General features: G+C 35.9%; 2 protein-coding genes across 2 annotated transcripts in view; one reads left to right on the top strand and one right to left on the bottom strand.

Annotated features, from left to right (window-relative positions):
- Nucleotides 1-14846, top strand: part of LOC119079053 (CUGBP Elav-like family member 1) — a 158141-nt gene that overhangs the window by 24481 nt on the left and 118814 nt on the right. The gene's annotated exons all lie outside the window — the stretch shown is intronic.
- On the bottom strand, nucleotides 13037-14276 carry LOC119079099 (brachyurin-like). The gene is made up of 5 exons (XM_037186917.1): nucleotides 14011-14276; nucleotides 13884-13954; nucleotides 13342-13827; nucleotides 13227-13278; nucleotides 13037-13163 (listed from the first exon to the last, which is right to left on the bottom strand). The coding sequence occupies exons 1-5, from the start codon at nucleotides 14232-14234 to the stop codon at nucleotides 13073-13075; spliced, it is 924 nt and encodes a 307-aa protein (XP_037042812.1). The 5' UTR covers nucleotides 14235-14276; the 3' UTR covers nucleotides 13037-13072.

The following is a 14846-nucleotide window of genomic DNA, read 5'->3' as shown; positions in this document are numbered from 1 at the left end:
GTTTAGTAACTCAGAAGAAATGTAATTGAGTTTTCCCATATTTTAGTACATTTTGTCATAAAATTACTGCTGTCACTGCACTTATTTTCATGTGAACCAACTTCATATGGTGACATTTGTTCTGTAATGACAAATGTGAAGTTGGTTCACATAAAAATAAGCCGCAGAAAATGAAGTACTATGAAAAAAATTTGGCGTCTCTACAGGCCAACCCACTTGTCCCGCCAGATTTTCAAGCAGCAATTTTATTTTACATGCTACATGCGTCGAAAATTGTACTTCATGTTTCAAGCACTACTTTCGACGCGTTCGACGCCCTCAGCATGTAAAATCCATTACATAACTCGGTATAAACATGAAAAGTCTAATTTTCGTGTATTTAATGACCTCGGCTGCGCCTCGGATCAATAAAATTCACACTAAAACTCTACTTTCCATCTTCTTATTCCTAGTCATGTAAAATACTATTTAAGCTTAGTTCTTATTGTGTCACAAATATTTTGATTATTACAACAATTTCGATTCAAATAGTTCAGATATGGCAATACGCGTACCTCTTATAGAGACGGTTACCCAGATCTAAGATCCATTGTTTCCTTCTCGCAAGCCTTACTCATTCTATGACTGAAACTTCCCAGTTCTTAGCAAGAAGTTGTTAAGGCGCTCTCCAACGAAATCGTAAATTTCCATTGTAGAGTTCGTGATACGAGAAGGTGTTAAACCTGAGGCCCTTGTAAAGATGACAATACCATAAGGATAAGTCTCAGGAATAGACTTCTTTCCCCCATTTTCTTAAATTTTCCAGTATGGTCTAAATTGGGAAAATGTGGAAAAACCAATGAAAATGTTGGAAAATTCAAGAAAATATAGACAAATTTTTCGCAAAAATAGTCAATGAGATGTTCAGGTGAAGGACCACACTACGAGATAAATCGAATGATCTATTCTGTGGAAGTCAGGAACTAGAATTGCTAAAAGTTTCTTGTATGCAGAATGAGCACCAGCTGAATATTACCAGCTGGTGTACAAACAAAAACACTTTGTATTGTATACAATTCAAAGACAACCTACACACAGTGCATTTCTACGTTAACGTCATCTACGCGCACATCACACGTATGAATGAAGTAAACACATTGTTAAGAATGTGTTTCGATTGTTTATCATACAATAAGTGTGTGTTAGTAGATCCAGCTGATGATATTCAGCTGGTGCTCATTCTGCATATATGAAACTTTTAACAATTGTACTATTGAAAACATTTTCCTATATTTTCTTGAATTTTCTCAGATTTTCCTAGATTTTCCATATTTTCTTTAAGTTTCACATAAAATATTTTTGTGAAAATTTGGAAAAATGTTGGAAAATTTGGGAAAATTCAGAAAAATATGGGAAAATGTTTTCGCGAGAATACACTGATAGAAAAGTTAACGCGCTGGACGTGTACTGTACGTAGTGGACGTGTAAATTGGCTGGCAGACAGCTATTTTTGGATCGAACTTCGGGAACGTTTAGTACACGTGCACTGCGTCAGTAAACGTCCAGTACGTTTGCTCTGGTATCCGAAATAAAATGAAATTTTGATGTACATTATTTCGTCAAATTTCGTTCTTTTTAATTTTAATTTTTTTATTTTTCGTGTTTTTATTCATTTATATCGTAACTTTTTCTTAGATAAAAATTTTCTCCATGTTTGGTGCTGGGTTTGAACTGGGGACCTCTTGATCTCAAAGCGGCGCTTCAACCAATGTTGCAATTAAGACATACTACATTGATAGTTGTATTGTGAAGCGTTGGTAGAAGTAGGTAAACGTGGAGCACGTTTGCACACAAAGTACTTATACATGCTATACGTTTACTTACATGACACACATATGAAACTTTGAAAATATTTTTTTTTATTCTAATTAGAACTATGGTATATGACAATGACCTAATATCGAGAATCGTAATCGTAATTCCTTCTTCTTCTTTTTGCGTAATATTTCGATATTTCAACAGTATGAGATAAAAGGGAATAAAACGTTTTGAAATTTAAATGACTGAATTTAATATTTCTGTTTTTAAGTGAATCCTAAAATCCTGATACAGATACATTCATCTCATGTACGTAAAGGACTTGACATAGTTGCTATTAATATAAAATGCACAGTGTACGAATGTTAACGCACAACAAGTACGATCTTTTGACATCATACTTACCATGCGTATACAAACATCCTAAACGTGTGCTTTTCTCAAACGTGTTGGGCGTATGAGGTAATTTTGCGATGAAGTTACACATACCAAAATTTTACACATGTCCTACGTCGACTACACGCGTGAGATGTATGGCACACATATCGTACGTAAACTTACATACGACAGGTTTGCCATACATACCCGACGCATACTATGCATAACAGAAGTATATCATACATATCCGAAGTACACCGCCAAAATCTTTTTTATCAGTGTAGTATCTGATGATGATGACACTGCTGTCTAAATTGAGAGAAGTTTTTAAATACAGAACTAAAACTAAATCTTTCCATACAAAAAACCTTCTTTGCTTTTCTTCGTGCCAGTCTTACAATTATTGTAATCCAATTGAGCTGGACTCCATGAAAAAGACATTATGCGTGAACGTGAATATGATCCGTGTTTGTAGACCATATTGTAGCCAGTAACCGGAGGCCGTCATTTCCAATTAGTCAGCGATTTTGTCTCATAATAAAATAAACAAAATGAAAATCTCCGCGTTTCCAAAACGAAATGAACTTCATCCTTAATTTGAATTCTTCATCTTTCGCATTTCTGCGAGTTAATGTAAATACAATTGAGCATTATTTGTGGAATTGTTTTGTAAATAATGGAAAAGGAAACAGAGAAAAATAACTTACACAAAACTCAATTTAAGAAGCGAAAAAACAACAAAAACACACACAAAAAATCAGAGAAAGAGGAGGAAAAAAAAACTCTACGAATTTTGGCAATCATAATCAACATCATCGCAAAAAGCGTCTATTGCAATGCAAGATGAGATGAGGTAAGTTTTTCGCATTTATATTTGGTTTTTTATTCGTTTAACATTCCAGTATAAGCAAGTTCATTTATAACTTTTTCTATTTATTATGTGAAGCTGTTGAAAAGTTCCCTTTGAATTGTACAACTACGTACTTGTTACAGACGGTTAAAGTACACATACATTTTCCGTTGAACAGAGGTTGCAACGAATTGTAACACAATTTCAAAGGTGAAATATACTTTCATCCAGTTAACTTTTATTTAAAATTCGAGTCAAGACGTCGCAGTTAAAATTTCCTGTTGTTGAAAATCTGAACTTTTTCTTGTGTATTTCGAAGCGGATTTGGCAGTGTTAATGCGTCGAGAATAATCTCAATATCGAATTTGTTTAGCGAAGAAACATTTCCTCGATTTAAAGTCAGTTCTTTGTTAGAGCTAAAGACCTGTAACTTCTGATGAGTATGACTTTTCGCTTAGATGTATACACACAGTCTGTAAATGAGAACGAAATATCGCATAGAAGTAAATTTTCCAATCGTGTAATCTATGCAGTCTGTACATAGATGGATGCAAAGTTTTCCCCTTTTCACTTCTGAACTCTGACTATGTTTAATTTCATGTTTCGGTAATTATCTCTTTCTTGTTGTGCACTTAATCCCGAAACATTTCTACAAAATCAGTCAAGTACGTGGTTCGAATTTTGCATATATAGATTGATGACTGTTTGCATTGGTAATTTTTTATTGTTAGAGCTCATTCAGACAGAATGCATTTAGCACTACTCAAGCGGGTGAAATATACTACAACAGTGACGTTCTGAAGGTATTAAATTTATAACAAGCAGTTGTAGCTGGAAAGAAGATAGATTTATACCTCGACGCAGCATCCTATCTTTTTGGTCTGTAGCAACCGTAGCAACAGAAAGCAATACCGGTTTTGAGGTGTTCGATAACAATAAATTCAAATTTTTTGCACGATTGTGATTGGTTGATTTTGTTTACCTTACACAGTGTCTCCACCTGATTGACATTGACATTTATTGACATTGACATTGAAAAAAGATTCTCGTAATTCTGATAAGTTTGAGACTACTCAAGTAAAAGGAAGTAGGATCTTATAGCAAAACGTAGGCTAAAATAAATGAAGTAATAGATTTCGCAATCAATCTCTTGAAAATGGTCAGATCAAAAGAAGCACCAGGTCTCAATGATTGTTCTAGTGTACACATTTTCGACGTTTTCAAGTCGAAGTCGAAGTGTATCAAAGTTCTGAAAGAACAGGTCTAGACAACCACGAAGGCGGGTGACACCAAATTTTATAAACAGATAGTGTGAGAAATCAACTTAAAGAAAATATTTTACTCGAAAATTCAGAATTTTGTTTTTGTTAAGTTCCATTTAACATATAAACTTCGCAGCCGTTGACGCAATTGTGTGTCACCGCCTTCGTGATCAACTCAGAGTTGTCTTAATCTGTTCTTTCAGAACCTTGATTTGTATGCAGACAATCTCAAATCTATTACATTTTTCGATCTAAGTAAACCAACTAATAAAAAATTAAAAATGTTTTATTTCAATAGTTTCAATACTCGTTTTGCTATATAATAACAGATTTTACGTGTTACGGCATGTTTCATTTTCATTTACATTGCCTAATCACGTAAAGCATTGTACTTACGAGGTTCCAAGTTGTCATTTGACACCCCACTTATCAAATAAACAACTTGGAACCTCGGAAGTAATATACTAGTAATGTTGTATGTAAAAACTGAATTATCAGCAACGAGTAGAACTAAATTCCGATTTTATAGTCTAATTGTCGAAACCAAAACACTGGTATCGTATAAGATAAGCCCTTTACTGCACCAGTGTCAGCGAATACTTACACCACAACACTGCTCCTATTATTAACACTCTAATGTCACACGTCAAAAAACCTCTAAATTTTAATACAAATTATATGAGTGTACTTGCTTGTGTTGAGTGTCCAAATCGTCTTAACGAAATTGCAAATCCTATAGGGAAGTACTGTTTGGAAACTAAAGCTCAAATGTAAAAGATTTTTGAAATTCTATTACATTTCTAGTACATTTCGTTATAAAACTACCAATGCCAGCGCTCCATTTTTAGACCCGTACGAAGTACTGGGGTCTTATAGGTTTACGCATACGTTTGTAACACGTCGAATTGGACTCCCTGAGTAAGGGGAAACCTATTGTGGTTGTCTAGAGATGCCAAATCTGCGAAAAAAAAATGTCCGTCTGTCCGTCTGTCTGTTTGCACGATAACTTGAGTAAAACGCATCCGATTTTGAAAATTCTTTTTTTTTCCCGTTTGGTAATGTCAAAAGACAGGCTAAGTTCGAAGATGAGTGATTTTGGATCGACCCCTCCCGAGCTGTGGCCCAATAAGTGCTTTACGGTTTTTCGAAGATATCTGCGGACATTTAAACGTTAAACTTGTAAGTGATACGTCAAATAAAAGGTATTTACAATACCGATCGACAAAAAAAAAGTTTATGGAAATCGGATGACCGACTCGTGAGTTAGACCCCTTGGTGTGGAACAGGCACAGGGCGGCAAGCAGTTTTTGCTTGTAGGTCGGCCACATTTGAACATATTTCGTCTGTTTTAGCTTTATTAGATAGGTATTGACCGTACCAATCAGGGAAAAAAATTTATGAAATTATGTTCTCCGGAGCGTGAGCTAGGTCTCTTGGAGTGAGCTCTTATCTGGCTACTCGGAAGTACAGTGAACGTGGTGTATTTTGACAATATCTCGAGTAAATTTTGACCGAATTTCATGAATTTTTTTTTGTTTGAAAGGTATTAACGAATGTAAAGCGTCGGTACTATTTCCGGTCTCCTAACAAAATGGCTGCCGGCGGCCATATTGGATTTTAGTAAAATAGAAATATCTTGGGAAAAATGGTACTTAGAGAGTTTCTGTTAACATGGAAATAATTTGTTATGTGTGTGGGGTTTCAGGGATTCCATATACGGACATCTATATATACCTATATACAGCTATATTGAGCTATATACAGGCATATAGAGCTATATAATAGCATATATTTATCTGTGAAATGTTTATTTATAGTGAAATATAGTTAAATATAGCGGTATATAGCTGTTTAAAGAGGAATTTATGAAATTTGTCTTCGTACGGGGCTGTCTATATTGCCTCCGGCAATTTAGTTGTATATGATAACAAGGCAAAGAGTGGATAATGTAAGTGATTTTAAAGGGAGAATGGTTTTTCAGCAGAGAAGAAAATGAAGTAAGAGAAATGAAGAGTTTCACATTAAAGGCTTTTGATACGAATAGGTGTTTCGTACGGGTCGGCGTTAGCTATGTTTTTTTTACCAATTTCGCTGCTATGACATTTTATCTATATTTACTAGGATGGGTCGAATTTTCCATTTTAATTTACATTCAGGCAGGACGGTCCAGAGAATCTTATGGAAGAAACTTTTTTTTTTTTTAATATTTTTTCCCAAGTCTCAAGAGCGATTGTCATTTTCGGTGTAGTAGAGTGAGGTTGCATGTGTCGCTGAATGATTTATCTGACAATGTCAGACTGACATGTGTGAGATGTAACTATTTCTATTGACTGGAGTAATAGCTGAATACTGTACACGGTGAGCTTTAAAAAAAAATTATTCGACCTCTCGTGCACATGGGATATTTTTATGGGAATGTGCTCAGGGGCCTCCCAGGATGACGAAATGACTATTCCCAAAATATTTCGATGGGAAAATTTTTAATTAGATCGATTTTTCGTTTTTTTGGGACCTGCGGGAAGCTTCGAAGACTGTTTGGACCTTACTGATGACTCGTTTGAACACAAAAATATAGTTGCTGTTTAGCCTGAGATGTAAGCTTTACAGCGATACCAATCATGACATTCATGACTACCAACAAACATCTTGTATGAGGCATAGTCATTCAACTAGATGCCTGCGAATTTCAAAGGCTGTATCACACGTGGATGATTTCTACTTTGTCTCAAAAAGTATGTTTAGTTATTTTACATAATTTAAGAGGTGAATGAAGGTCTTCATGAGAGATTCTCTCGATCATTCTGGGCTTTCTAAAATAAAATGTAAAATTCGATCCACCCTAATAGTTACAGGAGTGAAGCTATTTCACCAAAAATAGACCACAAAGAATTAAACGTGGCGCCTCTGCAGGCCAACAGAGGTTTTCTATTCTAATACAATCAGCCAAGGTAAATATAGTGAGGAGGTACTGCCATATATAACCTCGTTGAAAGCAAAAAATCAAATAGCAAGTCGGGCCATCTGTTGTAGCGAAAATATTTTTGTGAAATACAAGTAAACCGAAGTCAACCATATTTAAAAACATAGCTAACTCCGACCCGTACAAAACACCTATTTGTATCAAAAGACTTTACTGTGAAACTCTTCATTTCTTTTACTTCATTTTCTACTGAAAAGCTATTCGCGCTTTAAAATCACTTGCATTATCCACTCTTTGCCTTGTTATCATCAACAAATAAATTACCGGAGGCAATATAGACAGCCCCGTACGAAGTCAACTTTCATAAATTCCTATTTAAACAGCTATATGCCGCTATATTTACCTATATTTTCCTATAAATAAACATTTCACAGATGAATATGCTATTATATAGCTCTATATGCCTGTATATAGCTCAATATAGGTGAATATAGATATATATAGATGTCCATATATGGAATGCCGAAAACGACCAACACACACAACAAATTATTTCCATGTTAACAGAAACTTTCTAAGTACCATTTTTCCCAAGATATATCACTTTTAATAAAATCCAATATGGCCGCCGGCAGCCATTTTGTTAGGAGACCGGAAATAGTACCGACGCTTTACATTCGCTAATACCTTTCAAACAAAAAAAAAATTCATGAAATTCGGTCAAAATGTACTCGAGATATTGACGGACAGACGGACATTTTTTTTCCACTGATTTGGCATCTCTAGACAACCACAATAGGTTTCCCCTTACTCAGGGAGTCCAATTCGACGTGTTACAAACGTATGCGTAAACCTATAAGACCCCAGTACTTCGTACGTATTTTTGTCGACGTTATCTGTAACAGATAACAGATCGTAATGCTGTTTTTGAAACTAAATCAGCAAGATTTTATAGTCTAATTTTCGAAACCGAAACACTGGTATCGTATAAGATAAGCCCTTTACTGCACCAGCATTTTAACACTACAGTGTTAGCGTATACTTACACCACAGTACACTTGCGTGTGTTGAGTGTTCAAACCGTCTCAACGAAAGTGCAAATCCTATAGGGAAGTGCTGTTTGGAAACTAAATCTCAAATGTAAAAGATTTTTGTAATTCTATTACATTTCTAGTATTGGTCATAAAGCTACCAATGCCATCGCTCCATTTTTTTTACCAATTTTGCTGCTAATAGCAGCCTGCTATGACATTTTATGGATATTTACTAGGGTTTGTCGAAATTTCCATTTTATTTTACATTCACGACGGTCCAGAGAATCTTTTATGGAAGAAACTTAATTTGTAAATATTTTTTCCCATTTTTAATTTCGGCCGCACTTACGGCGTGAACTTTTAGTGTAGTAGAGGTAGGTTGCATATGTCGCTGAATGATTTCACTGACATGTGTGAGATGTAACCATTTTTATTGACTGGAGGTAATAGCTGAATAATGTAGCTTTAAAATGTCTCTTGGAGATCGGATTTTGATTCTGAATGTTTCCGAATTATTCAGAATTTTCGGACTTTAAATTCTCTGAAATAAGTCCTGCTGAGAAATCTTCAGCCATACGTGCAACCTCACTCTTCTGCAACAGAAATCATGCTCTTGAGGCATTCTGGGCTTTCTAAAATCAAATGTAAAATTCGATCCACCCTAATATTTACAGGAGTGAAGCTATTTCACCAAAAAATAGACCACAAAGAATTAAATACTTAAACAAATGTGGCGTCTCTGGAGGCCAACAGAGGTTTTCTATTCTAATACAATCAGCCTCCAGATATTTTCAATGTTCATGATAGTTTGCATTTGGAGAGTCTTTCACTTTGCATTTGGGGAGTCTTTCACTTTGCTTTTTGTGGTGACTGTTATAATGGTCGGCATGAATTTGCTTCAGCTGTTTTTCAGCTGATCCACAAAAACAATCAAAACTGTCTTTCTACGATTTTGACACTACCATGCGTACAGAAATTTCTACAGTACAAACGAGTATAAAAAGTTTAAATTGTATGTGTGGTTCGGCTGAAGCAAATTCATGCTGAAATTTCGCTGCCTGTCAGTGTAGCACAGTGGCTCAACGTAAATATTGTCCGAAAAAAAAACGACGGCTCTCCATCAAACCCCTTTCGCGGAATACCAAAATGCAAATCATCGACATTGTAATCCGTTTCAGAGGAAATGCAATGATAGACGATGCTCTATTACATGCAAATAATGAAGGTTCATCGATGCAGTAACTTCATAATTTTGTTTGCCTGCACTGGTGAAAAATTCGCCAGAAAAACTCCTTCATTAAATAGATGCATGCGATCGTATTAAAATGCGATTACACCAAATCTAATTACATCAGCATCAATGCATTTAATGTATGTATGTGTGTGCGTGTTTGTCATTCAAATCCCAAAGACAATAGCAATCAATAGATAATCCTAAAACTATCAGAGCAATATATATTGATGCTTCTCTCTCTCCGTGTGTGCCTTCAATGTAATTATCAATTTTAGACCACTAATTAATTATTAAATTAAATCATTCAAATAATAAGACATCAGTATGTCAGCTCATCTCAATTTAATTGGTAATAATATAGTTTGTCATCTCATCATCTTCATTCATGAATACATAATCTGATTAAATGCAATGTTACGAGATTTAAATAGCACATGCAAAATCACATTTCACCACGAATCCCGTCATATAGACGTATATCTATAATAGAACGTACACACCAGTATGGATGTAAGAGTATGTTCTGTATATGTATACCATTATGCTTCGTCGATGATTATCCCACATGAAATCTAAACATTATTTCAACACATTTGTATCTATGGCTCTGTTTACAAAGTAATTAGCCTTAAGCATAATTTCGAAACATGCAACCCTCCAACACATAAACTGGTTGATATATCAAATGAATGATTGATGCGTGCGTTTGTCAATTATTGCGCATTCTAATATACCCCATTTTAATTCTATTTTCGGTTTTTATCTTTATTGCAAATATATAGAGAGGGTCAACGCCGTATATTATCAACCCGAGTTTATTTCACGTCTGAGATATTTTCTTTAAAGAGTTATCTGGTCCCCTCCATTCCGACAATGATTTTTATATTCGCATCAAGTGCGGACACATTTTCAATGTTCATGAAAGCGTTGCATTTTCTCGGTGGTTTTTCTTTTCTTTTTGTCTTTAACCCCAACGAAGTGGAGACATTTTTGTAAAGGAAATTATTTCCACCGCCGATAAGTTTCTGTAAACGATGTAAAGAGCCAACGTCTAATTCTTTTAATTAAAAATTTACCTTTAAAACTCAATTATAAATTATGTGCGGCAATTCTTCTCGTTGCCTTTACTTATTTCATTATTTTAATATAGTTTTACGGAACGACAGATGAAGAAAAAGAGAAACTTAAATTAATTAAAACCTTGGCTTTTATTATTGTATGGGTGCTGTGTGCGTTTTTTTCCTTCTACTTCTTCGCTTTGCTTTAATCAGAAATCAGAAAAATGTTGAGTCTTATGCTCAAGGCTTTAAAATTGGATTTAATCGGATTATTGTTTAGTTTGAGATGCAGGTATGTACAGGCCATTTTGGGATACCGGGCATCGACGGTATTGGGCCTTTTGAATTAATTTCTTTTTAAATAATAATTTTAAATTTATTAAAAATGCTATTCGCACATTGTGCGAATAGTCACATTATAACATCTTGGCTATTCGCACATTGTTCTGATAGCCAAAAAGAGACTATACACGTACACTGTGCTAATAGCCAAAAAATTATAAAGTGACTCGCACACTGTGCGAATAGCCTTTTTTCGCTATTCACACTTTGTGTGATTAGTGAAAGGTGTCGGAATCTCGCACACACGAATCATAGTATGCGCCCTTTTACGACATTTAACAAAAAGTCATAATTGTGCGAGATTCACCACTAAGAGGTGGACTAATGACAAAAGACTAATGGCAGTTTGTCGAATAGTCTTTCTTTAAAACTATTCGCACACTTTCACTAAACTGAAAAGCTCTTTTCACAACACACGCGGGAATATAGTCATTTTATCTCCTCCGCTGAAACTTCGGAAGCCTCTGTTGTGAAAACGTTGTGTTTAACTCGGGAAAAAAGTTGGAAATTGCATTTTCTCGGGTGAATTGTGGCCCTCGCTACGCTCTGGAGGAGAGTGATGCTTCTTTTTACAAATGTTTTTATAGAAGAGAGTGATGCTTCCTTATACAAAGTGTTTGTAGAAGAGGGTGATTATCTCAAAACATAGAGGTAGACTACCTAGAGGAATTATGGCCCGAAATAATTTGAAAAATTATATCACACACACCACTAACACGAAAACGTCAACTTTACTTTGCTTTTGACGTTATGAGTCCCTTTACTTTTGACATCAAGAGTCCCTTTTAACTGTCTTTACACGGAGCTGTCACACACACATTTCAATATATGATTTTTCAATTTAATTTTTCAGTTTGCTCTATTGAGAGGGCCCTTGCGTCAAAACAATGATTTAAGTCAATGCTAGCTTCATTAACTATTATTTGACTATTCGCACTTTGCACGAATAGTACCTACCTATGATACTTTGGCTGTCCGCACAAGTATTATAAAGTGACTATTCGCCACAATATTTCTCTTTTTACATACTTCTCCCAGTGAACCTTTTGGAAGCCAGTCCGGTCCTGCCGAGTTGGATATAAACAATTTTATTCGATAAAATTGTCAACATTTTGTTTCACTGTGATTCTTTTTAATTAAACGATTAAATAATTAAAACGTTTCAACCTGGGTGTATGCGACTATTGGATTGCTAGAGGGATCCATATATGTATTAAACGTTTTCATTCGGACTTTCTCAGTGTAGTATTTGTTCTCTTTACACTTTTGCAAGTGTCTATCTAGTCACTCATAAACATTAAAAAAATGTGAACGTTCGGTTTGATATTTCGAGCGTCAAGAAACTACCAAATCAAATACGAGCCCCTACTGTAATACGAGCCTTCTATTGTCTTTTATATTGTTCGTTCGAACAACAGCGTTGCAGTTGGTGCTCGATGGTAGTTTGACCCTACGTCCGATTTCTGTAGGCTGTTTTAAAAAGGGACTCTAGCCTCAAAGTCGACAGTAAGAAAGACAATAAAAAATAACCTGGATCTGCTATCGACAGCGACGAAACAAATAAACGATTAGCTTTGGCCAAATTGTTCTGTTATAAAGCAAAATGAATGTTCAAACCAACGAAGTGCAAGATTTGATAAAACAATGTCTAAAAATATGAAGTAGTAGACTCAGTAATAGTTATACGGGTAAAATGATAGTCGCCTGTGAACGGTTGACTTTAAAGATACAACCTCAGAAATGACTTTTTTCCGTAGAGGAGAATGGAGTGTTGAAGATAATAGATCGGATACTTACGTGAACTGGATAACGCACTTTACACCATCCAGTTATTCTTATAGTCTTAGGCTCCATTTGATTTTATCTTGATCAAAATTCCGTCACGAAACCTTTTTGCAAATTTACCAAAAAATAGGCCCTGCCAATGGCAGGCTACCATGCAGGAAAAATTGCATATTCGAAATGTCGTAAACTTAAATCCCTGTCTGAAATTACATTGCGCTCTAGTGGTCAAATCATCAGTACGCAGTATCGCAATTTCGCCTTACGGTCAATACAGAAAGCGTCCATATACCAGCAAGTAATATTGTTATCAGCAGACTTAGCTTCACTTGTTTAAGCAAAATATAACAGAGATAAGGAAGCGGCGACGAAATTCTTATTTTTTTATTTTTTATTGGACACGTTTTGTAAGAGCTTAAACCGTGTTAGCAGCGATCCAAGGTAGAAAACTGGTGGTGCGAACGAATACGGATGGCAGAGTATTGTGGCAACTAGCAATGACAAAGCTACAGAAAGAAAACAAACAATGAAAGTCAAGTTTAAAATGCCAACGAAATGTCTCTCTTCACCTGGCAATTCCAACATGCATAGATTCACCACCTCTGCGAACAGTGAGTGGACCTAATGCGGGACAAAAATGGAATCAGACATTGAACGAATTTTCATAAAAAAGGTGTCACTTACCGCCACTGTCACCCTGGCAGACACCTCTATTCTGAGTTCCAGTCATGCAAATATTATTTGCGTTAGCTGTACCAATACTAGAAATAGCGCATTGTTGCACGGTCAGAACATTATCGTAAACATATCTCAACACTTCGGACACAACTGGATTCGCTTGTGAATAAACTCCCCAACCGGATGCAACAGCATCTTCACCGGCAAAGTCATAGTTCATATCGGCAGTGGTTGGCAGAATGGCAGCACGAATAACTGATGGAATCTGTGGTACAACACTTGGCAATTGAACAACAGCAACGTCGTTTTGAATCAACAGTGAATTCCAGTTTGGATGCAACAAAATGTGAGCGCCGGTGTATTCAATGCGTCGTTGATTCGGTTCGGCCACATCACGCCAGAAATGAGCTCCGAAAATAGCAGTACCTGAAGTACCACCATCGACACAGTGGGCGGCTGTCAAGACGGTCCGTGTTCCGATTAGAGAACCACCTGAGTGATGTAAATGTTTTGAATTTGTTGAGGGAATGAATCTATTTTGGGCATACCGCAAAAGCCTTGACCTCCTACGTCCGGGAGGAAAGTCAACAAAGCTGCTTGATATGGGAATTGATGTGGCCTGAAAGAAATGATTTTGTGAAGACTTATCGCTAGACTCTGACGATCTGTTCATACTGAGCAATTTGACCGCCAACGATGCGTCCTTGAGAGTTTTGAGCCTGGCGTTCATAGTTTTCAAAGAATTTGGCCGATGGACGGAGCTCGGGAGCTTTATTGTCCCAGAATTTCGGATAATAAGCAACTGGTCTCACTGTGCTCCAGTCGATATCACTGTTGTTAAATTCATCAGCAACTGATGACGCGACCAAAACGGCGAACACTAGCACAAACAACTTCATCGTTCAATGATTTCTTTGCTACTAAAGATTTTGCGAGACACGTCGTAGAGACGGAAATCTGTATGGGCAACAAGTCGTTGAAGATTCTAGTTTATCACGTCAGTACGCCTTATCAAGTACTCCAAAATACAATAGACAAGATTCCTATTTTTAGATCCCATTCACACAACAAAATACTTAAGAGCAGATCCAAAAACGGTGATCGATAAAATTTTTCCATTTATCTCTAGCAATTTCATTCATTAATCGGGTTGTTGATAACGCAAATGGCAAGTTTCAATTCTCATCTCCGCATAAATCAAACCATCTACGAAAATTTAATTTTAAATCGACTTCAACGGCAATACAGTTTGCACGTTCCCATATAATTCTGTCATCATTTAGTTATCTGAACTCCCTCGTTTCAACCTTTTTTTTGTTGCTGCATAAAGCTTTGAGGAAAAATCAAACCCTTTTTCGGTCCTTCCTTTACGGTTATCTTCAATGTAAAATTTATATTTCGCTCAAATTTCCTCTCGTTATTTTATTTTCTTCCACACACAACAACAGGAAAAAAAAAGTACCCGGAGTTTCCCAAACTTTTTTACAAAATAAAAAAAAAATCGTTCCCCA

Source organism: Bradysia coprophila, unplaced genomic scaffold (genome assembly GCF_014529535.1).
Source record: "Bradysia coprophila strain Holo2 unplaced genomic scaffold, BU_Bcop_v1 contig_297, whole genome shotgun sequence".
Lineage (NCBI taxonomy): Eukaryota > Metazoa > Arthropoda > Insecta > Diptera > Sciaridae > Bradysia > Bradysia coprophila.
The sequence above is the reverse complement of the archived record's forward strand: the minus strand, read 5'-3'. Positions and strand labels throughout refer to the sequence as shown.